At 40.7% G+C, this 26284-nt stretch overlaps 1 protein-coding gene across 1 annotated transcript in view; it reads right to left on the minus strand.

The window, feature by feature from the left end:
- RAD18 (RAD18, E3 ubiquitin protein ligase) overlaps positions 1 to 26284 on the minus strand; it is a 59267-nt gene that overhangs the window by 27207 nt on the left and 5776 nt on the right. The window contains exons 4-10 of the mRNA XM_026857713.1: positions 26063 to 26133; positions 17377 to 17732; positions 15179 to 15278; positions 12300 to 12484; positions 8305 to 8381; positions 7553 to 7613; positions 110 to 244 (exon numbers count right to left, since the gene is read on the minus strand). Of these exons, the coding sequence (XP_026713514.1) occupies positions 110 to 244; positions 7553 to 7613; positions 8305 to 8381; positions 12300 to 12484; positions 15179 to 15278; positions 17377 to 17732; positions 26063 to 26133 (985 nt within the window). The remainder of the gene's footprint in view (positions 1 to 109; positions 245 to 7552; positions 7614 to 8304; positions 8382 to 12299; positions 12485 to 15178; positions 15279 to 17376; positions 17733 to 26062; positions 26134 to 26284) is intronic.

Below are 26284 nucleotides of genomic sequence, written 5' to 3' on the forward strand. Positions count from 1 at the left end.
AGACAGCCCCCCTTAAGTGCTAAAGAACAATGGGAGGAAAGAACATTTCTTTGGGAAACCCCCCACTTGTTAGTGTGGATCAAAGGGGAAATTAAACAACATTACTAACCTGTGGCCACTGGCAATTCTTTGACAGTGACAACTTCTTTGTTTTGAGCATTTCCTGTTTTCCTCTTACCACTTTTCTTCCACCGACTATTTACTTGATCCACCAAAACCCGAAATTCACTTCTGTGTTTGTTTCCTGAAACGTAACAGTGTTACTGAGCATTGCCACAGGACTCTGAGCTACACCATAAAAGGTGAAAAGAATGTGAACAGAAATAAACTGAAAATACTGAATTAAAAACGTTTTTGTTACAGCAAATGAAAACCAACTCACCACTGCAATGTTCCATATTCTATTAATGATATAAATCTGTGTCTATGCTTTTACAGTTACCCAGTTGTCAAAAACAATTGCACAGATGAAAACTTAATTTTTGCACAGAAATGTGTTTGTTTCTTCTTTATATGTATTTATTCTCCTTAAACTTGTTAAGTATTGCAATTACCATTGTGACAACAGTTAATATTGTAGTCACAGCACCAAGCCTGTCAGAGCTCAAGGAGCATCTGGATGATGCTCTTAGTCATACAGTCTAGTTATAGGTAATCCTGCAAGGAGCACTCTGCCAGAGAGACAATAAAATCTCAGGACCACGCAAATTGCTTTGATGTTGCTTTGGGGTTTCCCCCTGTTCCTGTAGTAAAGCAATGTCAAAAGCTTTTGTGTCAAGCTTATTATACTGGTTTGATTCAGATGGTCTAAATCACACTTAGTTGCTCACTGGCATACTCTGCACTTTCAATCACTGAGTATGTTTTAAACAATCCTCTGGTATTCAGTCAAAGCAATGTTGGTTTTGAACTAGATACTTCAAATTCTTTACTCAGAGGCTGGGAAAATACCCAGTCTCCTCAGATAGATGATCCAGATTACCTAGCCCTCACTGGGCAGGAAGGGAACACGCTGTTTTCCCTACAGAATGCACCAACTTCAGCTAAAACCTTTAGCCTAATTTTTCGCCTATGGAAAAAGTATTCAAACCGTTTTCCATATCAGAGGCAGGAAGGCCCGATGCAGATCCAAAGCCTCCTTGCGGCAGAGCAGCTGTTTTTAACAGCACGAGAAGGTGAAGCACACACAGCCCTTGCTCTAGGCTCCATACTGCCTCTCCCAGCAGGGTCCAGACACCTTCAGAGGCCCAAGACACGATGAAATCTCAGCTGTCAGCCCAAGTCCCCAGGACAGATGAGAGCCAAGGGCTAGCGACAGGTAAGAGGGCCCCCTTCCTTCCAGCCCGCTGGCACTGCAGCCTGGCCCAGCCCGCCACCGGCAGCCAGCCCAGCGGGCACCCCCCGCGCCGGGGCGCGCACACAGACCCACACCACCCCACAAGTGCCGAGAGCCACCTTGAACCGATGACAGCAAAGCAGATGTCCTGGTGAACTGGGGTACTTCAAAACCAATTCTGAGCCCAGCTGAAACAAAGAACTCCCTCATAACTCGTTTGCGTTTGTTTTCTTTTTTTGAATCAGCCTCTTCTTCCTCTGCAGGGTGGGCAGAGGCAGGAACAACACCAACCTTCCCTGCAGCTGCAGTGTGGGCACTCCCCGGGTTTCCAAACCCTTCCTGCTGCCCATGCTCTCCCGTCCCTCCCAATCCCGGCTCGGTGGCAGGGTCTGACTTCCCCCACAAACACCCCAACCTCCTCCCTGACCATTACACATCTTCTCACAGCATCACTCAGCCTCAGCATCCTGCTCAGCACAGGCAGTGCCCCAAGGAGTGGACACCCCTCGCCGAGCACCAATGTGCAAATATAATCACTGCATCTAACCCACTTTTATGTCCTACTGTGGTGACAGGAGAGGGAAAAAGCCAAGATAAAACCCTACCAAGTTCTGCCCCACAGAAGGAAACAGATTTAAAACCAACTCCCTCTCCCTGCATAGTGAAAACGCCACATAAAGTCAACAACTCCTTTAATAAAAAGAAAGTTCTTGTCCCAGATGCTTGTGTTTGAATCGCTGCACATTTATTACATCATCCCTCTGGCGCTTCAGTTTTTCCAGTATTATTATTTTTTGTTGTTTTGTTTTATGGTGTAACTACAAAGCTTTGCAAGTGAAAAATAAATGTCCGGGCAAAACAAGGGACTATTCAAATACACTGTAAATCACCACTGTGCTGAAATGACATACCACACACTTTTCATAAAGCTACAGGCACTTCAATAATAAAACAACTGCATGTATAATTACAAATATTTAAAACACAAGACATAAATCAGTATGCCTCTGAATAACATTGCAAATTAAAAGATTTATAAGCAGAAAAAGCAAGAGAATACATTTTTAAATAAATGTATTTATTTTCCTGTAGATTTTTTAACTTAAATAGAGGCCTGACCATAAATAAAGTACAATGAGGATGACACCAGGTTGAGGGTGTTGCTGAGCTCCAGAGGAGCAGAAGGAAGCTACTGCAGGGCACAGTGCATTTAATTGTACCTTCCAGGCACAAACTCAGGCGGTTGCTCAAGCAGAGCTTCCAGCCAGCATATAAACCATCCTCAAGTTGATCAAGCCAAAAATATTAACTGGCATTTCAAATACACTTCACACACACAAAAAAGCAAAAAAACCACCCCAACAACAGTATAATTTGCAATTTGCCAAGAGCCTGGGAAATTGTAAAGAAGAAAAAAAAGTTTTATCACAGCTGTTTTATCTTCCTTTTCAACAAGGCTGTCACACAGCTCCAGTGTGTTTCATATGGAAATATGTTCATACAGAACAAAAAGTATATGGTTAGGGTTTTTTATTCAGAACTTATGCCAGAGCTAATTAATTCATTAATTCAGCCATGAATTAGGGACCTAGGGTGCAAATGTTGTAAATTGAAAGAAAAAAAAAACACCTTAATTGTATAACAAAGCTTTTTTAAGTCTGTCTGTGATACAGTGAAAAAAATGGCATATGATAAAAGTTTTTTAATCTCTGTCCTCTAATTTTAATGTACAATTCTTTTTTCATGCATATAATTTCTTCCCTATTGCTTTTATGAGAAATAATTTGCTGACACTAGTTAACATTTACCTCTCTGGTCATCACTTTTTATTAATTTTAAAACCATATGATCCCATTAAAATATTTTTCTACCTTGTCTTTTTTCCTGTCTTTTTTTTTTTTTTTTTTTTTTTTTTTTTTTTTTTTTTTTTAAAGACCTTTAATGTTCAATTAAGCTGCCTGAGGCTTATTTATTCACTTGAAGATCCTGGCAATTTTGAAACCCTATCCTTTTAACAATGTAAACTCAATAAAATACCTGCTTCTAGAAAATTAAGACAGCACTTAGTATTTGCTTGTTCTAAAATGCTTATAACAGCTCAAGAACACAAAAGGAAGTATGGGCAGTGCCAGTCCAGGAGTCACTGCCCACAGCGCAGAGCGGCCTGGAGCAGACCTGGCCCAGGGGCTCCTCTTTCCACACCCTCCCCAGTCACCCAGCACAACTGACTGCGAAGTTACAAAGGGAACACGAGCAGGGATTCAGCTCTGCAAGGGATTTGTGCACATCCAAAATTATTAAAAAGCAAGTTAAGTGGGTTTCTTGCATAAGATCAGCTCTGGCAACAGCGCTGCCCTACAAAGCAGCACATCCCCTCAGCAGCATCTTCGCTCCAGGGTTACTCCACACCAGCCCATCCACCCCCAGATGCTCCCCACCTGCAGGGAGAGGGATCGGGGTGAACCCGCTCCCATCTGACCAAATTCAGGTGCCTTTCTCAAAGAGCTTTTGGTCAGACCCACCTTCCATGATGAGCAGAACACCAAGGAGCAGAGCAGTAACCGCTGGTGACAAGGCATGTATGCTGCTCTGGGGCTTCCCACACTCGCTAAACTTTGGATCTGTTCATTACAGAGCTACTACGGCCTCATGGGGAAAAAGATCCAATTTGGAATTAATACTTTTTAAAGTATCTTACTTTGGTTTGTTGTGGTTTTTTTTTTTTTTATTTCTTTTTATTGTTAAGAGATTTCTTCATGGCAGGAGAATAATTATTAACCAGTTACTCAGAATTAGAGGAGAATGCTTAAGGTTAAAAACCACAAACAGTGCATGTATACTTAAAATATATATATTCTCAGGAACAACAACAAAAAGCAATGGGAAAATTTACTGAAGATTTAGGCCCTTATTTAGCCTTCACAGAAACCCAGCTAAAATCAACAAGGCTAAATCTAGCTGCATTATGTAGTAATTTATACGCCTGAAGCAACGCAAGGAAACACAGGAAATATGACCATATTGCAAATTTAAATACACCCTTAAATATAATCAGAACAAGTTGTCCCTTCATTGCTTTGCTCTTCTGTGGCTGAAAGCAGAGAAGTTTAATGTTCATTGAATAGTGTTTTAATATTACATGGCTAACTACTCTGTCTGAGGGTGCAAGCAGAGCACAGGTGAAGCAAAATGAGAAGTAAACAAGAGGCAAGAAATTGTGAATAAGAAAACACCACTAGGGAACTAAGTACAATGTAATGTTATTTCAAACCTGATGTACAAACACACAAAGAAGGGTCAGGAAATCATCTGTAAAAAAAGAAATCTGTAAAAATCACTTACAAAAAAATCATTAGCCATTTCTTTACTAAAATACTACAACAGGATGGAAGTCCTGCAATCTTTAACTCCCACAAGAATATTTGCTTCTGAACTAACCATAAAGATGTTTTGCCAATTATTAGGCCTAGTATAAAGGACACAGCCAGAATAAAGATGAACCAATAACCAATAATGTATTTGATACAAAAGAGTCAGTACAGGGCTGAGTGCTGGGGACACAAACAAGTCAATCAGATTATACATAATCGACATCAATCCCACTGACCCCAACAATAACACCACACAACCAACAATGGGTGGAATAAATGGTGAAATGCAGTTTCCCATCGAAGGGACAGGAGACAACCGAGTCAACAAGCCAAACACATAAGACCAAGGAAGCCACATACTGAATCTCTATACAGCACGTCTTTACAAAGGCCAGACCTGAGTAGAGCCCAGTTCCAGGGAGGCAGGAGGTCCTTCCCCAACAGGGAACTCTGCCCAGGGCATCCATCTCACAGACACTGCCTGTTCCTGCAAGTGGTCCCAGCTTTTATCCCTAAGTGGGACACCTGACCCTTGTTTACTGAATGCAGGACACCTGGGGCTCATTTACCCAATGGCTCTCCCTGCAAGGCTGGTCCCACCCTGGAGGGAAGCCCAAAGGCACACTCACCCCCACCCCTTTGTGAAAGGCTGTGGGAATCACCCATATGTCAACCTTAATTGGGGGCTTGAGGTTGAAACCCCAGTATTTCAGGTGGTTAGATGGTTTCACGAAGAGCGAAAACATTATTCTCAAATTTGACCACAGAGTAAGGAAAAAGTTTAAAATACTGTTTTCCCAAGATCAAGTTAAGCGGGAATCAGTTCTCTGGTGAAAAAACAAAACAAACCAAACAACAACAAACAACACAAAACCAAAACAAACCCAATCCTGCACAAAAAATACCCACACAAAACTGTATCATTAACCTATAGCTCTCCTTATGATATTTTTCTTATTTTTTTGTCTCTTCTCATCTTTTCCTTAAATATTTATTCCAATTACACTTCCTGAAACAACTGCAGCTACTCTGTCAGGGCAAAGGCAGGTTTAACAACCAACACAGGCACTGGTCTCCTGCAGAAACAGAGGGAACATGGTGTAAATAAAAATGAAACAAATAGCAACAACAAAACCAGAAAAAAAATCACCCAGTTTGCACTGAATCCCAGTTGCATGCACAGGATGGAGGGCAAGAGGTCCACCAAACAAGCGGAGTATTCTTTCTAAGAGACTGCTTCAGAATCACAGGGCTGGACAGGGGTGGAAAGTAGAAGAGGATGCAGGAAGGACACACAAACGTCCGAGTGCTTGTGGAGAGGGGTATGAAGGAAGGGAGCAAATGTGAGTAGACCCTGAAACCCTAGATGACTTGAAAATCATAGCATACAAATAAAATATGGAAAAAAACATTTTTGGCTCAGCTAAAACATACTTTTTAGCGGTAAGGGCCACTGACAATTGCAGAAGTGTAAAAAACAGATGGTTGAAGAAACATGCAGCCATCAAGTATTTCAGGCAACATTGCTTGTCATTTAATGTCACTCTGCACTGGACAGCAAACCTAAAAAATAAGGTATATTGAGTAAATTCATGCAAACTTATCTGCTACAGGATGAGTTAGAGGACTTGGGAAGACCAACCACCACCCAGGATACAAGCGCATTTTAAATAAAGCCAATGTCCAATCATTAAATGTGTAGGGGAGGAGGGAATATCCTGAGTAATTGGAAAACCCAGTATCTGTATAGTGGGTATACCGGTGAGCACAGGCCACGACAGCCAGCATTCACACCACCTTGCCAGCTCTGCAGGCTCCTTTGTTGGCATAGATGCCTCCTGCTGTGGTGGTCCAGCTACGCCCAGGCCAGGCTGGTGCAGGCAGAACTGCCTGCAAAGCAGCAGCCATACAGTGCCCAGAAACCAAAAAAGGGAGAAAACAGTATCAAACCTGAGGCTGAGAAAATTTTGTATATCTGAAAACACTCAGGAGTGCATGCCATTGTTCACAGGAGCACCACAGGGGGTAATAAGCTGCTTGCTTTTTTTTTTTTTTTTTTTTTTTTTTTTGAGTGACATGATACACACAGATTCATATGCTGCAAGCCCAAGTTTTAGCAAAGTATAGAACTGACAAACTAATTAACCAATTTACATGAACCTCTGAATCATTCAGATTCTCAGAGAATGTGCCAAAAAAATCTGGAGCAAGGAAGGATGAAGTCTCACAAAGCAAAGCATGATCAGCCTTCACTGCAGTCACAACTGCTCTTCTGTTCTTCAAAGCCAGTATCATAAGAATTGCAGGGAGAGTCTCAGGCAGTGCAGGATGCTGAAACAGAGCTCACCCTCCACGTGCCAGCCAGCACCCAGCCACTCAACAGGACAGTGCTGGCATACATGCCCAGTGCTGCCAGGGTCCCAGGGAGTCCCCTCAGAGAAGTTCTGGTTCCTATTTCTCCCTGAGGGTTCCCAGGAAAGCCATCGAGTGCAGGAGACAGAAAAACTCCAATTTGCTATTCTTTATGTCTAACAGACATGGGAGGACCATGAAGATGGTAAGTAGAAAGTGCTTAAGTGGAGATGTGCTAAGGAGACCATCAGCTTCCATCTCAATCTTACCCAGCCCAGGCAGTGAGTTTTGTCAAACAGCAGAACTTAACAGAGACTGAGTTTCAAAGAGGAAGTTTCAGTCCAAACAGAGAACTTCCAGCTTTGATTTATTAAATGGGAGGCAGGGGAAGCACACACACATGGAAAGCATCACTTTTGCGTGCACATTTTAGTACAAAGGAAAACAAGGTGAATTTTGAAACAAAATAAAGTGAAACTTGCATATTACTTACGATAAACAGTGTGGATCTCATCTATTTCTTCCTCTGTCTGGTCCTTTGTGAAGGTCAAGCTCTACAAAAATCACACAAATATTTATTCACAGAAAGATGATAAAACTACATACTTTAAAACTAGAGAATTAAAACTGGAAGAAGGATCAGCTGTCTGTTTTTCCCCACACCTGCTCTTACCACCTCATCCACAGACAGTTAATGTGTATTTAATGTATACATGCTGTCTTGCTTTGCTTTCACAAAGTCAACAGGACTAAGCCAGGCCACCCCATATAACACCCAGCATGTGTGAACCATAAAGTATTTCCTAATACTGTGCAACCAACACGCTCCAAAAGTCACAAAAATATCATGTCATGGGAAAAGAACAGGCACTATTGCTGATATAGAAGCAAGGAATTTGCTAGCTAAATCCTAGAGAATTCTAGGAAGCAAAATACTCCCCACACTGCCATGGAGGGTCAAAATCCTCCAATATGACCAAGGGGAACATTTCTCAAGAATTTTTACTGCAATCAAAAATACATTAAATAGTTTGGGCACAGAAACATCAGCAGTACACAAAGAACTGCCCACAACAAATGAGTGGCATGAGAAAATCATGTAGATTATAAGATGGTATATGCAAATTCCAACATGCAACCTGGGAATTCCCATAATAAAATGATAGGCAAACATGTTCAGTGCCCACTCTGCAATTTCTCCTAGCCACCCACCCCCCTCTTTGAGAACAAAGACAAGTAGCTTACATTTTCAGCTGGTTTATTACATTCAAGCTGAACCCGAATCTTCTCATTCTTCTCCAGCTCTTTAACAACTTCCGCAACTGTTTGAAAATACAAAAAAGGGATCACTAAAACAGGAGCTGTTAAATGAAAACATATAACAGCACTGAATGAAACTACCATGAATTTCAATCACAAGATACAAACGGGAATTAGCTCTCCAACAGTGAAAACTCAGACCCCAATCACAAGCAAATCCAAAGGGGATGGTTTTACACCAGTGCTTGGCAGGTGTCTGCTCACACAGGGGAAGGGCTCCCATCCATGGCACCTCAGCAGCATAGGCAGTGCCTGACACTCGGGACTGGGGGCAAGGTCAGAAGCTGCAGGCTGAGGATCCGCGCTGCAAGCCCCGCAGTGTTTGCCAGCAGCAGGCTCTCAGCCACCTCCCGAGCCAGTACTGTCACCTCCTTTGTATTAACTCATGGGAAAATGCAGTCTTCAAATCACATTTGAATCTTAGTCTAGCACACTGTAGCGTTTCTGTGGTGCACAGGCGTCTCCTTTATACAGTGTTTCCATTTTCTAATGTATCTTTCAATGGAAGATAAAATAATGGCATCTACTGTTTACCTTACTTTCACCTCTAAGGACTAGCTTCCAAGGCAACACCAAACTCTGCAGGCCTATGTCCAAAACCCACAGTCCAAAGGTGTGTTACAACCTACTCTAATGATTAAGTTCGACACCTCAAAAGCATATGAACAGACATCACTGTTAAGATTTTAACTACAACTACAGCTATGCAGGACACTGCACAGTTTATCCTGACGTTGACTTTCACAAACCTGTTTCTACAATTACTAATTTTCACAGAGCTACTACATAGCTATGGGTATTTATTAAAACAAACACTTTCACTAGACAGTAAAGTAGCCCGAGAACAGAAGCTTATTAAGATGTGAAGGAATAAAACCTGTTCAAAACTGGTTTAAGCAAAATCAGGAATTAGGCACCTATGCTTCCTCAGAAGCTTGGCTATTCCCATTAGATAGTGACCTCAGGTTCACTGCTACCACTGAAAATGCATGTCTGCATCTTAAGTGTGAGTTTAATAATTTACCCTTTATAAATAGGTATTGAGCCAGAACTTTTACGTTTTTCACTAGGGCAGAGTCACTAAAGCAGACTGTAACACCTTGTGAAGCTCTCCATTTAGCTGGCTTGATGAACAGTATAGACAGGGACTTGGTGCTACTTCATCACCAGCATCGAGCGAAGAATAGCCCCAAGAGCAAAGTACCACCAGCACGTCCAAGGACTAACAGAGCCATCCGTTCTGTGCTGTGTCCATTCTAGCATGCCTCGCACAGACCCAAGGCTCCAGTCAAAACAGCACCTACCTCTCCCACCAACCACACTGTTGCAACAGCAGTGGTGCAGCCCCAGCCCCGCGACCCACCCTCTCCCTCTCCGGGACCTGCCTCGGCTCCCAGCCAGCCCACTCCTCACTTTGGTTCGGAACTGCTCTGCTCCCGTTCAGCCAATGGACAACAGTGTCCCCCCACCACCTACAGCAGCTTTACATCTCCTCCTGCTGCCAGGGAGCTCGGAGCGGGGCTCTGATTCATTACATTTTTACAACTAACACAAATCACAGCACAACTGAAATTCTGATAGAAGTGCTGTTCTTACACACTTAAATGTCCTAAACGTCTCGTATTGCTCAAGTCAAACACAGTCTTAACTCTGTGTGCTGGTTCTCATCCCAGAGATTTTCTGAAGACATAGAAAACAATTTTTCAAAGCATTTATGCTTATTTTCAGAAGTGCTTAGGCACAAACTAAACAGTGATACTTGGCACCTAAATCACTTTGACACTCAACCTTCTTAGTCAAGTTCTTAAAATGGTTAAAGGAGCAAAATGAAGAAGTAAATAGTGTTGGTTGCAAACTTGCTTCTCACACACCTGCTCCCACAATCAAGGCCAAGAGCTGGCAAGTGAAATCAAGATTTCAAAAAGCAGAAGCCTGAAGTTTGGCTGCTAAATTCATATTTATACTCCTCAGTGACTGACATTGTTTTTCAAAAAGCACTGCATCTGGTGATTCTGCCTGTTTAATAACAAAGTTGAACACCAGAAACATACTTTATTTTTGAAATGCCACAGTAGTAGTTGTGGATATTTAGCATTTCCAACAGTCTGATCACATATACTCCATATATATATATATATCTATATATATATATATCATATATACTCCACAAGTACATGGAGTCAACATACAAGCTTTTAACATTCACTTGAAATAAACACTCCCCTATGCTGTCAAATTTGTGAAATGATAACTTGACGAATTAAGCACGTTTTACAGTGTTTAAGTTTGGCAGCCTTCTCAAAGGGTACTTCTCACCCCTGGCCCCAGATTATTGCTGTTACAGATAAGAAACAAATAGCAAAGGTAAGGTTTAGCTGTGCACCTCCAGCAGTGCTGTCTGACCCACAGAGATGCTGAGCCCAGCTGTGCATGACCTCAGCTGCCAGCTCACTGCCCTGCCTGCACTGTCCGCTCACTCAGTGCCCAGTAGTCCCACTGCCAGTGAGACCAAAAATTTATCTGGTTCAAACAGTTTCTGAGCCCTTCAATACACAAAAAGACATTCAGAATTATTTACAACTTCTGGAAGAAATTGTGAACTTGTGCTTCAGGACTTGAGTCTCTCTAGTAACATGGAAATTAAGGAGATCACACTGAGGGTGAGGAACAGTATTTCTCATCTCTCTACCTCTGAGGTAACAAACCAGCTCTTGCCAGCAGCAGGACTGACCTACACTACAGACCTAGCAGAAGACAAGCTGCATCCTGAAACTAGTGCAGAGCATGCAATACCCGCTACAGGAGAATTCCCAGGACACTAACAGCTGTGCAGCTCCCAGGAGAGTAGTATCAGAAGATGATCCTGTCAGAAATTCCTTTAAAAGGACTGTTTGCCATAAGCTTGTAATCAAATAATAATAAAGCTATAAATCTGATGTCTCTCACCCACGCACGTCAGTGTATTTGTGCTGTTACTTGTTCCACTTGCAGAACTGAATTGAGAGGTGACAAATGACACATCTTTTTTAAAGATGCATGTTGTCATCTTGTATAAAATAGAATATAACAAGATGAGCTGGGACCATTCTCCCTCTAGCTCATACATGCTATTCAAGATTTTTAAAATGGTCACACTGCCTACAAAGCCAGGCAGCACAAATAACCTGATCCACATCTCATCCTCCCTTTTCCAGCCCGGGCATTTCCCAAACATTAAGCCTGAGCACATGCAAACAATAGACTGCTGTTTAAGGAAGTTTATACTACACTCACATTAGAGGCTAAAACACATTCTCCTTATCCCATACAGCCATTTCATGCTATATATTGTCTGAGATCAATTGTATAAAATTGCTGCCAAACACCTAAATTGATATAAACTCCAGCAAAACATTAACACTTTCTTATTAATCCATTCTACCCTTACCTATGATCTCCAAAAAGAAATCTAATTTTGAAATGAAATCCAATAAGAATATAAAAATCTCAGGGTATAGGAGGACGAGAACAAATTCACAACAGAAGATAAATTAATAATCCATTCACTTACAAAAAACCTCAGGTATTTCCAGGTTTTTTACTAAAGCCTCAAGAGTAATTTGGAGGTGCTTCTTAAAATACAAAGTCACTAAAAATATAGAACATTTTTCAGAACAGGGTTAGTAAACCAAGAAGTATCAAAGAATTTCAACACAAATGTACATCCTTCCTGGATACTTCCAGAGTATTGCAACACATTCCTGGTTTTCATTAAGTCTCCCTCTTTTGCATTAATCTTGATTTCTATAAAATTAATTCTTCCAGCTCCAGTTTTCTCAAATAATCAAACCAACATTATCCCTACCCTGAGAGCTAAGAGAAGGAGAAATGCATATAAATAGTTTGCAACGGTAACAACATTCCTAGAATTTCTAACTTACCTGATTTGGGATTTAGAGAATCACACTGAGCATTATACATGTGCACAAACTCTTGGTGTCTTTTAATAAGCTGTTGTCGGGTCCCATGGGTACACAGACCATGTTCCTTTAGTCTCTTCTTCAAATCACGATCAGAGAGCAAGTTGTAAACAAGTTTAGACATAGGCTTCCTTTTGTGAGCAGAACTGCAAAAGGAAAAAGGAGACAAACTTTCTTTACTCCTATGAAAATCAAAATACTGAGTCACATTTTTACAGGGTATTTCACCCACTCTTGCTAAGAAATACCTGAAAGAATCATTTCAGCCATGACAGACACACAACCAATTATAACATGTATCTCAAGACAGAACAAGCTCTAGGAAGCCAGAACACTTTTTCCACCCAGCAGAAATTTCAAACGTGCAGGAAGCAATAGGTCTAGTCTGATTTTCTTCAGTCAATGAGGCAAACACTACTCGTGTAACAAGTACTGCACCTCAGTTTTTAGTGTCTACAGCAAAGGCTTTTCAGAACCACATCAGCAAACACAGTATTGTTCAACTTCATTAGGATCAAGCCTTACATTCACCCTGAATTCAAAAGGAATTGTAATGCATTCCGACTGTGGAAACACAGGTTTTTCCACCCAAATACTGGCCATGTCTTACCTGAAGCAGTTGGTGAAGCTTTAAAAGCATTAAAACTGCAAACCAAAACTTGAATGAGGAGATTTTTCAGCTTTCTGGGAATATGACTTCAACAAAGAATTTCATGTACCTGAAAGCCAATCTGTAATCCGTAGTTCCCATCTAACAGAAGGGTAGTTTGGTAACAGAGAAAGTGGTATTAAACAGAATTAACAGTGCTCTCAGATAAATAACATCTAAACCCAAAACTTACTCCTTCATACTGCTTTATGTTAGAAGAACTCAGTGTTCCTGGCATAGCTAGGGAAAACATCTTAATTACAGGAAATTGCCATAGAAAATCCAAGCCCTAATACAACTTTTGTCATCTAAAATTAGCAGAACAGTTTCGTCCTGCACAAATGTGCTCAGTCTTCCCTACACCTCCAGGCAAAATACAAGCTAGCTAGCAAAGGGACCGAAATCCATCTACTGCCTCGCTCATCTTCATCAACTTAATCTATTAGTTACAGAACAGCATTTAGTTACACGCTCTTCTTCCTGCAGCAAAATAAAATTCAGCTACACTGCTCCGAATTACAGCTTTCCACTGTGAAAGCAATAGGCATTTGAAAAGTGTATTCAGCACTTTCACTTATCACATTGAAAATAAATATCAAAGTTTTAAAAAAAAAAAAGCTTACACAAAAATTGTCATTAATTAATTTATCCATATATAGGCCCTGTAGCATAGCTGGCAAAAAAAAAGATGTATTAAAACAACACACTTTTCAGGAAAAGACTTTTTTCAGATTCTTCTGGGTAATATAAAAAATTTAATTTAATAATTAAATCTTTTATAAGTCCTAAAAAAGCTTTGTATGTATTATCATTCACCAGCAGCATGACCTAGAAAAGTGCTGACAGTTTTGTGAGCAGACAGATACATGAAAACAGCTCACAACAGTTTTGAATCTTAAAGTTTGTGGGGTTTTTTTCCCATCCTTGAGAAATGCAGTGTTCTTTGAAACCACTCTTACCTGTTGTCATTACTCCTGAGCAAGTTTGGTGCATTAAATTATCAGTTCCACTGAAATACTGCTCAACTGTTAACACAGCATGACGTGTTCCTAATTTGAGAATAAACAGGGCTAAAATTCCTCCAAGACGAACTAGAGAGGTGCTGTTACTGAAACCTGACCAACACTTCCATGAAACAAGCACATTGTCAAAAAGCCAGCATTTAACACACCATAGCCAGTCCCAGAGAAGTATCTTGCACGATACTTTCTTGAGATCCAAGTAGTCTAGATAAAATAAGCAAAATTTTAAATTCTGTTAGGGACATGGGCTTGACACAAAATAAAGATCTGACTTTTATCTCCATTCATCAAGAACAGAGAAAGCACTACAAACATCCCAAATGAAAATTAAAATGTAACATCAGATTTCAATATTAATTTACCATTTATTTAGCTTACAGATTTCATTCTAAGCACACCTGGGCAAAATAAAAGCTTTAACATGAAATCACTTTCTAATACAAGGTTCAGAGGAATTAGAAATACAAGCATGCAGTAAAACTGCATGCAGTAAAAGTCCCTCACAGTTCTTTAAGTCTGATCAGTTAGAAATAATAATGGCCTACATTTATGATAGTAAGTAAAACAAACTGAAATCCACACTTCTGATGTGAATGTGGTGACCGTGACAAATTCTAAGGCAGAGGCATAAAGTCAGAGGCACACATTGATCTTAATTGAGATCTTAAAGTAACAACAGCCTTGACTGAGGCAACTTGAAAAGAACCACAGTGAGCAAAGTGAGGTGCGCTTTTTTTTTTTTTTTTTCAATCTTGACAGCTAGTGAAGCAATTGTCTTTTGGCCCACCTGAATTGAGGGAAGTAATTCATTCACCAAGTAAAAAATCAGAATGTATTATCTGAATGGAATTCTAATGCTAGTGAACAGAAACGTGATGAGAATAGTATACAGACTAAGTTTTACTGCCTGCGTTGAACTCTTTAAAACATTGCTCAGTTTTCTTGCCACTAAAAGCCAAAAAGTAGTTCTGCTGGCAATCCACATAGTTCCTTGAAGGGGAAAATCACCACTATCATATTTATACAGTAATTTTAGAGAGATCTATACAGCAGATAACCAAGAAACAAACACAATCCACTGTATTATAACCCATCAACTAGTATTTCTTATTTGAGCAGTGAAGAAAAATGGCTACATACATATAAAAGTTCTTAAAGTTGTTTCTTACCTTCTGAGGCTGTCCTTCTTCTCTTCTCTTGTCAGGCAGCTATCCAGATGTTTGTTTATGTAGTGCTCGGGAATAGCAACCTCACAAACAGGACATTCCACTGAAGGAAAGGGAGAAGGCAGTTACTAGCACATATATTACAGCAAACAAATGTTTCCATCTGAAAAACTAATGGTTAACTGAAGGAAATGAAAATTCAGAATTCCAGGTTTCTTTTTTTAAGATATCTGGCATGTCTATCCAGACTCTTCATTTTTAGCTCTCATTTTCATTCCAGAACACTTTCCCTCCCTATGTAGCATCAGAATTGCTTACATCTTCCCTGCAGTCGGATGCAATGGAATCTATAATAAAAATCTATAACATACATACTACACATAAACCTAGGGGCTAATATAAACATAAGCATATTGCCATGCTAATGTTTTTCACTTTTGCAGTATTTCACTCCTAAATAAAGGAAGCTGCTTCATTTTCATAAAACAGTATAGCACGAACTTTATTCATATTAACATAATGATCCCAATCTCTGGCTCTCAACAGGACTATCAATAAATGAGTTCACTCAGCCTCACAGGAATCCTGAGATCCAACCATGCCTCATACTCATTTCTTAAGACGGATAACTTGATTCTGTGACTTGGGCTCAGAGGCTCACAAATGCTCTACAGCATGGTCCCACACAACTCAGAATTCTCCTTGCATCACATTTTCAAGAACCACCCATAAACATTACCTGTAAAACAGTCAAAAACTACAAACTTTAAATATTCATCTTTAGCAGTCACAGGTCAAAAACAAAAGGCTAACTTTAAATGAACAAGAAAGACTTCAGCTGACATCCTCTGCATTAGTATGAAGGAAGTCAGTTTTGATTTAAAACACAAACCAAAAAACCACCTATGAAAAACACTTCAAAATGCTGTGGGAATTGAGTTATCTGGTAACACTGCTTTGCAATTCCTGACTCCCATAACATCATATTCTAGTCAAAGGTTTATTTAAAAAAAAAAAAAAAAAAATGTTGAGAGAGTAACATAACACAATAGTTCCGAGCAGTCTATCATGTATTTGAAATTAACATTTCAATTCTTAACATAGGAACAAATAATACTTACTAAAACCACTTCAGCATTGCCTCATTTCAAGAGTTTCATTTATATTGTTTGACCAACCACTTTGCATTTGTGGAAATAATTTCAATGTAATGCATGCTTGACCATTTAATAAGGTCATAAAATGGTAAGCAAGTGAAAATTTCAATTGCTCAAGAATAAATGAGCAGTAACATTTCATATGAGTTTCAAATTACTAACGCAAGCAAGTCTGATGCATAAAAATAGGAAGTGTAACATCTGGCTAAGTTGATGCCGTTTTCAGATGGCTACTTTTCTGGCTGTATTACATCTTTAAGCAGTATTTACCCAGCTAAAGAATAAGTATAAACTTCAGAGTTCCAGCTAAATAAATTTTTAAACAAAAGGACAGATAAATACAAAAATAGTAAGAATCAGTGCTGTATGCCTACATGGTCTTTTTATTTTTTTTTAATTTAGGTTTTTAATTGGGTCAATTGGGATGGCTGCATCATGTCAAAACTAAAAGGACTGTTGTTTCATTGTAGTTGATTAGTATAAATGGGCATTTTCATGCTTCAAAATAAATTAATATTATCACTATAGAATTACAGAAGAATAAAGCAGATTACTTTCTTCTGGAGAGTGTGAGGCCATGATCATTTTGATTGTGAGTGCACCTCTCGGGTAACAAACACATTATAAAATGCTTTGCTTCTGCTCACTTAAGGATACGAGAGCAGAATGAATGTCAACGTTGTATGTCTACCCATTAAGGGGAAGAAGAGAAAATGACTTCATTTCTTACTAAGTCTGTTGTGCAACTATTGTTTTTCAGAGTTGTTACTCAAAGCAAAGGAATCTGTAGGCACTGAACTCTAATTACTTGGCATCAGCCCAAGCTTCCTCATCAAGAATATGCCTGTAACAGAGCTGTTTCACACAAGCACTAATCTGAATGAAGCACAGCCCGTTAAATGGGAAGCATCTGAACATGCCAGTGCAGATGAGAGCAGTGCAGAGAGGAGTGCTGAGTACTGAAGGTACTCTAATGCATACAGCCAACCACAACCACAGACATGGGGAAGAGAACAACACAAAAACAAAAATTCAGCATCTCACCTTTCTTGACTACTTTTGCCACAGATGTAGAAGGCTTTTCATGACTTTTGGTGCACTCAGGACTCTCCTGTGGTCCCACTTCATCATCTTTACCATTATCCTCTGCAAAACTGCTGTAAAGGTTATGGTGTTCCTCAGTTTTGAAAATCTTCTGACCTGTTCCTGCCAGGCCATCTGCCTTTGTCAAGGTACAAACTTTTTCCTCGCTCAAGAAACTGTCAATCGCTGGCACCTCTTCTTTTAAAACGGGCCAAGAAACAGGACTCCTAACGTGGCTTTTGCCAGCTGAATGCCTGCTACAGGCCAATGGAGATGAAATCAGTGGAGTATCCAAGACCAGCTTGAACAGCTGTTGTCTAGAAGCATCCAGGAGACAACATGCAGTTAGCTACACTGGACAGTATTAGCTTTTTCTTTCAGAAGAAACCAGAATGAAAACAGATGGAGCTTTTCCTCCATTCCTTCCTCCCTCTCCCCCTTGCTCGCACGCAGCACTCCAAAACTGGCTAGCCCACACAAACCAGGAGCAGGAGCACACCAGCTGAGCCTCACCACACTTGAAAGAACCTAGGAATTATCTGCCTGATTTTCAAACAAAATAAGTTACCTTTTGCAAATGTAATAAAATGCCTCTCAAAACATGAGACAGAATGCAATAAATAACAAGAAGTCTTCCCCCTTACTTTAAGATGGTAGATGATTAATTTTCAAGCACTGTGACAGAGGCTCCTGAAACCAAAAAGCTTAGCAGAAAGCACTGCCATATTCCTTCTGCCCCTTCTTACTGTAGGTCCCCCTAACACAGCTGCTCCCTCCCACCCAGCCAAGCAGAACCCCACCAAGAGAGCTGCGTGCTTGTCAGGTCTTGAGATTTAGTGTCAGATAACCCAGATTTCATTCACATTTCATCAATGATCAGCCAAAGAGCACAAACCCACAATTCTTTTCTCATATAAAATACGGGGGGAAACATCACTGCCCTCAAGCACAGCCCACTTCAGTCTCCACCAGAATGCTTACCATCCACGTACATGTGCAAGTTAAACAAAAGTCTCTTTTCCAGTAAATAAACTTGTATTTTACTGGTAGGAACACAGTAGCAGCAGAAGGCTTATTTTCCTGTCCCACATTAGTACTTTCAAAGCTTTGAGGTAATACAGAGAATTATAAAGTCACAGTTGTCCTACTCAGGCAGTTACATAAGATCTTAAAGATATGTTTTACTCCTACTCCTGCCCCAGGGCCTTTTGCAGAATCCTGTTTATTTTACCATGTATTTTATACAGCTTGATCTAAAATAAGTTAAGCCAGAGATGGCATCCTTGGCAGGGAGATGGCACAGCCTGCCCACATACTTGTGGTTCACTCCCACTCCTGTATCACCACAGGCAGAGGGACAGCTTTCCAACTGACATCAACAATGGACAAACGACGTCTCACTCTTACCCACTACTACTTTGACAAGAGTCCTCCAGATCCTGAGAGTCACAGTGAAGTTCCTGTCATCCAGCCAAGAACAGCCAGCAGAAGTACACGTGCAGTCATTATCCTTTAACTCACAACTCCATCGTCCCTCAGCAACCTGCACAACAGTGACCCATCGAGCTTCCCAGGAGCACAAACCCTGCACGGCTGCCCGGTGCTCCCAAACTTTCTCCGTGACTTGCCACCCTCACAACCACCAACTGCCAAGCCCCAGCCTGCTGTATCATCAGTGGTACTACCCAAAAAAATAGGCCATTGAAAAAAAAAATTAAAATATTATCATTTACAAGCTCTGACAAACTGGGGCAGCTTACAAAAAATGGAAGATCTTAAAGGAAAGGCAGCATGTCTCTAACAACGAATGGAGGAGACTGGTTCATCCCTAAGTGGTACTCTGTCCCCACTTGCTAAGTGGGGTAGGGGGACCTTCCCTTCGCTTCTCTTTATAGCAGGACAACAGAGGGAGAGGAATATGGATAGCTTTTGAGGATGCCAAGGAGTCTAAGAGCCTTGCTGGTCCCCTGTGCCTCCAGCTCTCCGATCCCCACCAGTGTTCACTGTTGCTGTAGCAGCCGCAGAGCTGCAGGCCCAGAGCTCTGCCTTAAGGGCACAGGGTGATGTTAACTTCTACCAGGAGACTTACAACTGCCCAAGACACTTGGTATCCCTCAGATGAGAATGCATAGCCCCCAAAGACCACAAACACCACTGAAGAGTCCTCCTCCTTCCCAGCTGTTACACATTAACTTTTTCAAGCACTAGGATATTCACTCCTGCCATTGCTCAGCAAATACACGCTCTTTATTTAAATGGCACAGCTTTACACTTTGATTGTAACACAAGTCACTGCACCTGAGGCGACAAAGCCTGTGAAAGTAAAACAACTATGGGTTTTCAACTTGCAAACTTTTTAACTCAAGAAGAATAAATAACAGCTGAACTAATTTGGATTACTATTTAAAAAAAAAAAAAAAAAAGGGAGGGGGACAGGACACACTGTGGGTGATGTACCTGTAGAATGTGCACTGCCATAAAATTATTTCTTACAGCACTTTCATGAAGACACAAGGCCCATAAGAAGTCTGAAATGCAGCTATGCTCTCAGGTTTTGTAGTTAAAGACTTTTCAGTATTGGGTAACTACTTAAAAAACTTTCAGTCTTTTAAGGTAAAAATTTTTCATGTCTAAAGGACAAATAATTAAGAACTGTCTGTACATATATCTTTTAAGAGCAAGTTCATATAAGGCACCAGGCAGCCCCACAACTACACCAGTTTAAGATACATTCCTGGTGAACAACCTTAGCAACCAGCTCAGCACAGCCAACGCTCTGCAGCTGTTATATTCCAGCCAGATTCAGAAGCCTGATTTGGAGTTTAAACTGCCTGGATTACTGAATGAAATGACCACTGTCAGTGTGTCAGTGTAAATTCACATCCATCCCAGGACTCTAACCTTCTGCAGTGCACACAAGTGCACTTAAATGGGGCAGCAAAGCTATGCTTTTCTGTCCGCTCATGCCTAGATATGGACTGGAAGTTTTTAAGGAGGTTAATTCCCTGGCTGACACAGACTCAGAGTGGTCTAGCTACTGTTGGCATAGGATCAACTTCACGAGAATGCAGGGGCTTGTTAATGGGAACATAAATAGCCCTGCCCCACTCCTCCTTCACATTTGCTGTTTACACCGGGTGTATTTCATCCAGAAGTACTGGAAAGGTCTGACAGCGTATCACTGCTCAACATGGCCATGAGCAGCAGTAATTGGCAAAGTATTTCATTTTACTGCAAATAAGCACACAGTATTCTTCAACTTAAAGGTAACAAACTACAGCCTCAGAAGACTTGTCACATCACAGATGGTTCTATTCTACATTCAGGTTCAAAAGCAAACAAATTAGTTGCCTTTTATTCTTAATACACTTAGGGAAATCTTAATCCTCAAAAGGATGAAGCTGGGTGTTCTACCACAGATGTATTTTTTAAAATAAATTTTTTTCCCCTCTTTGAACATGGAATTTATTTTTTGGTTATGTAAAAAAGTCTATTTCTTCAGACTACCCCAGGTTCTCATACTGGCAGCCTATAATTAAATTAGCTAATCAAAGTTAACACATAGTCTTATCATATAACTCTTGTGGCTGTTAAACAACCATTTTTACACAAAAGCCCAGCATCCTATGCTACAGCACAGGAGCATTCTGCATGGCTCAGATAACATAAACCAGATCCATAAATGCATTTGACATCGTATCAGTTTATTTCCTATATCAGTTTAGTTTTCCCATAAAATAAAGGAGGATGCAGCCCCAAAAGGCAAAAATATCAGAACAATTAGCCGGTTGCCTATATTCATCTTCACTGAGAGAGCACAACTGATCTCCCTCATCTTTTCAGTGTATTTTCTACTGCTTTTGAGAGCTCCTGACAAAGTAACACATTCTACTATTTGCAGCCACCAATTATGTCTGTTTATTTTTCTACAACGTGCATTCACTGCCTAAAACGTATTTCCCAGTGTGTTCACACTAGCTGACAATACTCCTAAAATTCAAGCTTCACATCAGTTTATCTTTTCACCAGACTTAAGATGGATTCGTGTTATCTTTTTCTCAGCATTTCCTTCTCAGGAAGTATCACAATAGCACAGCTTAGTGCCTCGAATTCTCTGAAGCAGAGGCTTTAGCAGTCTGATCTGTCCCTGGGGAAGGCTACCCGGCCAAAAAACCCATTTGGGGGTGGGTCTCAATCCACACAGCTGCCAGCCCACACAAGGGGCAGCTGAGCAATTCTGATAAAGGCTGGAAGGAGAGAGCCAGCTCCATGCGCAGCAGAAGCCAGTGGCAGATGCACAGCCAAAGGCTCAGAGCACAAAGCGCAGCATTTCTGCCATGTGTCCTGTACAAAAGAGTAGACTTTCAAACTTGGGAGAGCTGCTCCAGAGCTGCCAGGATGGACTACCCAAACAGAAAGCCATCTCACTTCAAATGCAAGTTGTTAATACTTGCATGAAGGCAGCCAGAATGGAGAAATCGTCTGAACAGAAGTTTCAGATTCTCTAATAACAGTTGTCTCAATAAAATATGATCTGGTATAAAATAGAGAGAGAGAAATTGGAAAAACTACAAAACCCAAAATCTATCCTAACAATAATTTGATAATAAAGGTTGCTTTAATTACACCACTGGTCTGCAAATAATCATACAGAGCTTTTCCTCGCATTGAAGGATAAAGACTTAGGAACAGACTTTCCGAAGAGATCTGATCTTGGCACAGAATCAATGGAAAGAACACTCGGACAAGAATATGAAAACTTGTTTGCCAAAACACACATGAAATCTCAGTATGTCTTTTTTTTTTTTTTTTTTTTTTGGGAAAATACAGAAAATGCTAGTACTAAATTCAAAAGAGGAGAGAAAAGTCCCAGCCTGTTTTTTCCCAGAATATGGTAATTTGGGCCTGCTGAGCAGCTACACTGGCTGCGTGATGACATCTAGTGGCCCCACCAACTGGACCCCCAAACCCATGGCCCCCCAAACTCAGGCGCCCCCCCGGAGATGGAAGAGCCAGAGTGCTCCTCACACGGCCCTGGGCTCTCCCATGGTACCTTTATCAACTGCTACTCCCCTCCCTCAATGCCAGAGAGAAGTACTCAAATTTCTTATTAATCACAGAAATTCTGAGAGTTGTTATGGGAGTGATTCGGTCAGTTCAGAGGCAGACAGCAGAGCCAAGATAAAGCATGCAGCCTACAGAGAGGTACACCCTCTACCACCACCAGACTGTCCAGCTCCCCTAGAAACTAATTCTACTGGTAAACCTCAGGGCCACACAATTTTCAAAAAGCTCTGGTTTGCATGCAGTTTTCAACATTATCTATTACACTCGTACGAATTTCACACAAACTACCTTCAGTTCTGAAAGGTTTTAGCAGATACAATTTCACCTTCCTGGCACAAAAGCTGTAAATGCATCAGAGCTGACTTTGGTTTAAGAGCACAAGCAGCACCAGGCTGAAAGATAGATCAACAAGATGTTAGTGAGTCCTAACATGCACTGTTATAACCAATACCCAAACCCTCCTCTGAGCCCCATCCTCTTTAATCACTGGCTTGGGTTATGACAGGGTGTTATGCTTCTTGTAGTTTAACTAAAAATGGCTGGTCATTTTAACATGCTGTATACAGCACCCTCTCCCTGCCAGCACCCTCTCCCTGCCATGCTTTAATAACAGTATAAACATCTTGCGAAATTTTTTTCTCTTCAGATCTTCAAGTCCCACCAAAAAAAAAATATCTCCATGTCCTCCTTCATTGAAATCCTGGTTCCCATTTTATGGTCCATTTACTTCTCTCTTTCCAAAGCAGCTATGAAGCAGGGAAAGCAGGTGGAAATCTAGTGCTTCCACATAAATAGATTCCAGGGAAGAGATGAGGTTGTGAATCTTCCTATGAACAGCTCACACAAGACAGTCCTGACTGTACTAAAGGACAATCGCTCTCCTTGAAATTCCTTCTGCACTCCGCTGGGAAGTTTAATCAGTGTATTAGAAATGACAGTACCTGCTCTCTCGAGCACTCAGAGTGGATGTGTGTATTCCTCTGTCTCACTGGCTGTCAAGTAACCCTGACTAAGGAACTAAGATAGAAACTTGAAAGCAAAAGCATATTTTATTTCCCTGTGTAAGAAAAAACCACAGATCATTTTCAGCAAGGACTAGTTTTCTACTTAAGTGTAGCTCTAATTTCTATTACTAAATTTTCTAACTGGGTGATGCAGAAACTGACAGTTTGTATCAAAAGAATCTCTTTATTAGAGGACAATGAAATTAATTTCAAAACAACCCCAAATCTTGTTATTTGTGAAGACACTGGCCTCACTGCAGCTGATAAAAATACTGTTCATACAGGAAAGATGGCACAAATAGCAGTGCCCACTTTGCTCTCCTGGACTGAGCAGAGATGAACTCTGCCTGCACAGCACAGCACTGGCAGCAGATTGCTGAGCAAAGGCTGCTCTCCCCTCACAGCAGACCGTGGGTGTGATGGGTCAGAGCAACATGCTCCCTTGTCTCCTTCACTGCTCAGAATCTTGGCCTGTACCTGAGCACAAGGGCAGGGTAATGCAAATCCAGACCTGTGACAGCCTATTCAAAACTGCTCCTCTATCTTTTCACACAGAACACATTAATGGGCCGTAACAAAGAATTAAACATCTTCACTTTTATTGGGAAACATCAGAGTCCACCACTTCTACAGGGACAGGACTCCCAAGGCAACGCTCCCTTAGTACGAATGATTGTGAAGGCTCCAATTCTGCAAACACTTGTGCACAAGCTGAATGTTGAGCAGAAGTATAAATGGGATCAGCACTCAGGTCTATTTAGACTGATTTCCATTCTACAAACACACTGACCTTGGAACACAGCTCACTTTGCTAAGTGCTACTAACATTAACATATTCTTTCCCTACAGGCTTAAGAAATGTGTTTGCATTTTGTGAACTACTGAAAAGATTTAAGGCCTAATTCCCATAAACACAAAACTACCTGAGGCTTAAAGTCAAGTCAGGATGGACTCAAAGAGCTTAGCACGTTCCAAAAATCAACCCCTGGACTTTGGATTTGTTTTGGGGAGAGCCAAATGGAAACAAAGTAGGTGGGAGACAGAAGATTTGTCCTGTATCAACATCGTCAGGGTAGAAACCAACAGTGCTCTTATGATTTAATGATACTGATGCCATGTCACACTCCCCAGGCAAGTGTTGTTCCCCTCACACTCAGGGCCATCAGCGGAGTAAGCACAATCCCAGGCTGAGAGGCACGAATGCAAGGTACCCAGCATCAGAGGCAATGTGAGATTTACTCACTATCTATATTCCACTTATGGGTCTGTCTTATTAAAGCAGTTCTGTTAGTAAGCTATTTGTTGTATCTTTCTTACCGAGACCCAGAAAGAACCCTGCATGGGATCTCACCCTCCTCATCCCCCAACCAGGGCACAACACAACACCACAGTTTTTGTCTGACTGATCTAACTTTATGTTAAGAAATTGACTGAACTCCAAGTCACAAAAAGAAAGATTAAACTACTCTGATTGGTAAGATTTATACCAATCCATTAAAGCAGTAAAAAACCCCCAACATTTAAGATTCAATATCATAATGGATCCAAGTCAGCACTACTTGTTCCTTCCAAAATTGGACATTACCAATAAAAAAAAAAAAAAAAGTAATCCATTTATCACTAGGAAACTCCAGAGTTCAAGCTAAAATAATGGAAGTGTAGAATTTCAATTCTTCAAATAAAATCAATTCAGTCTAATAGTGGTCATACAGAAGATTAGATCTTCATCACGGAGAAACTCTCTCAAGAAACAAAGCCATAAACTGAACTATATTGCTATCACTTACAAAACCAAGAATCTCATTGATTTCAAGCTCCAAGTTCATTTCAGAGAAAAAGATGACAGTGTATTTATCTCCCATAGACACAGGAATACCTAAAGAATACCTAGCAAATCACTGAGCTGCTTCTAATCAAAAGAAAACAGAGAGATAATACAAAAAAAAAATCTCATGTATCTACTGTAGTAAGCATTTACTTGCTTATTCTGTTGTTCCTGTCTTTCAAAGGGATGAGGAGATCAAAACATGAAGTGAAAAGTAGGTAAGAAATCCAGGTGAAAGCACAATACTCCATTACTTCTCTTATCCAGGAAAACTCACTTTTGTGGTCCCTCAATACTTAAATTTTTCCTATCCAATGACTTCACAAAGAGAATTCTCTTGCAAGCAGACTATTACACTGGACAAAATCCTTCTGTGTAGAATTTCCCCAGCACACATAGGAAGGATCTTAGAAGAACACATTTATTATCATTATTTTCCCTGTGGAACTTGACACATCTGCTTGACTTCCTACATGTTAGAAGAGACTGTAACTTACACAGCAGCTAACCAGAAACAAAACCAAAACAAGCTTACATAACCTTCAGCCAGAAAACTGCAGGATTTTTCCAAAAGCATAAAAATTCATCTCTGACAACATTTCTGTGACAGGACAGTTTTTTTTCCCCTCAGTCCTCACATTGCTCCTCACTCTGCTTCTCTACAAGGACTTCTAGCCTGGTCACGCAAAGTAACCACACCTGCCTTTCCAGCTGCCAAACCAGAGAGAGCATTTATAAAATTACACTATACCTTGCAGAATTAAAGCTCTTTACTAGTTCATCTAACATCCGGTTATTTTTCAGGTCAGATTCCGAGGCTGCCTATAAAAAAAGAAAGACAGAGAGAGACAGAGAGAGACAGAGAGAGACAGAGAGAGACAGAGAGAGACAGAGAGAGACAGAGAGAGACAGAGAGAGACAGAGAGACAGAGAGACAGAGAGACAGAGAGACAGAGAGACAGAGAGACAGAGA

Source organism: Athene cunicularia (genome assembly GCF_003259725.1).
Source record: "Athene cunicularia isolate RWA chromosome 12 unlocalized genomic scaffold, athCun1 chr12_part1, whole genome shotgun sequence".
Lineage (NCBI taxonomy): Eukaryota > Metazoa > Chordata > Aves > Strigiformes > Strigidae > Athene > Athene cunicularia.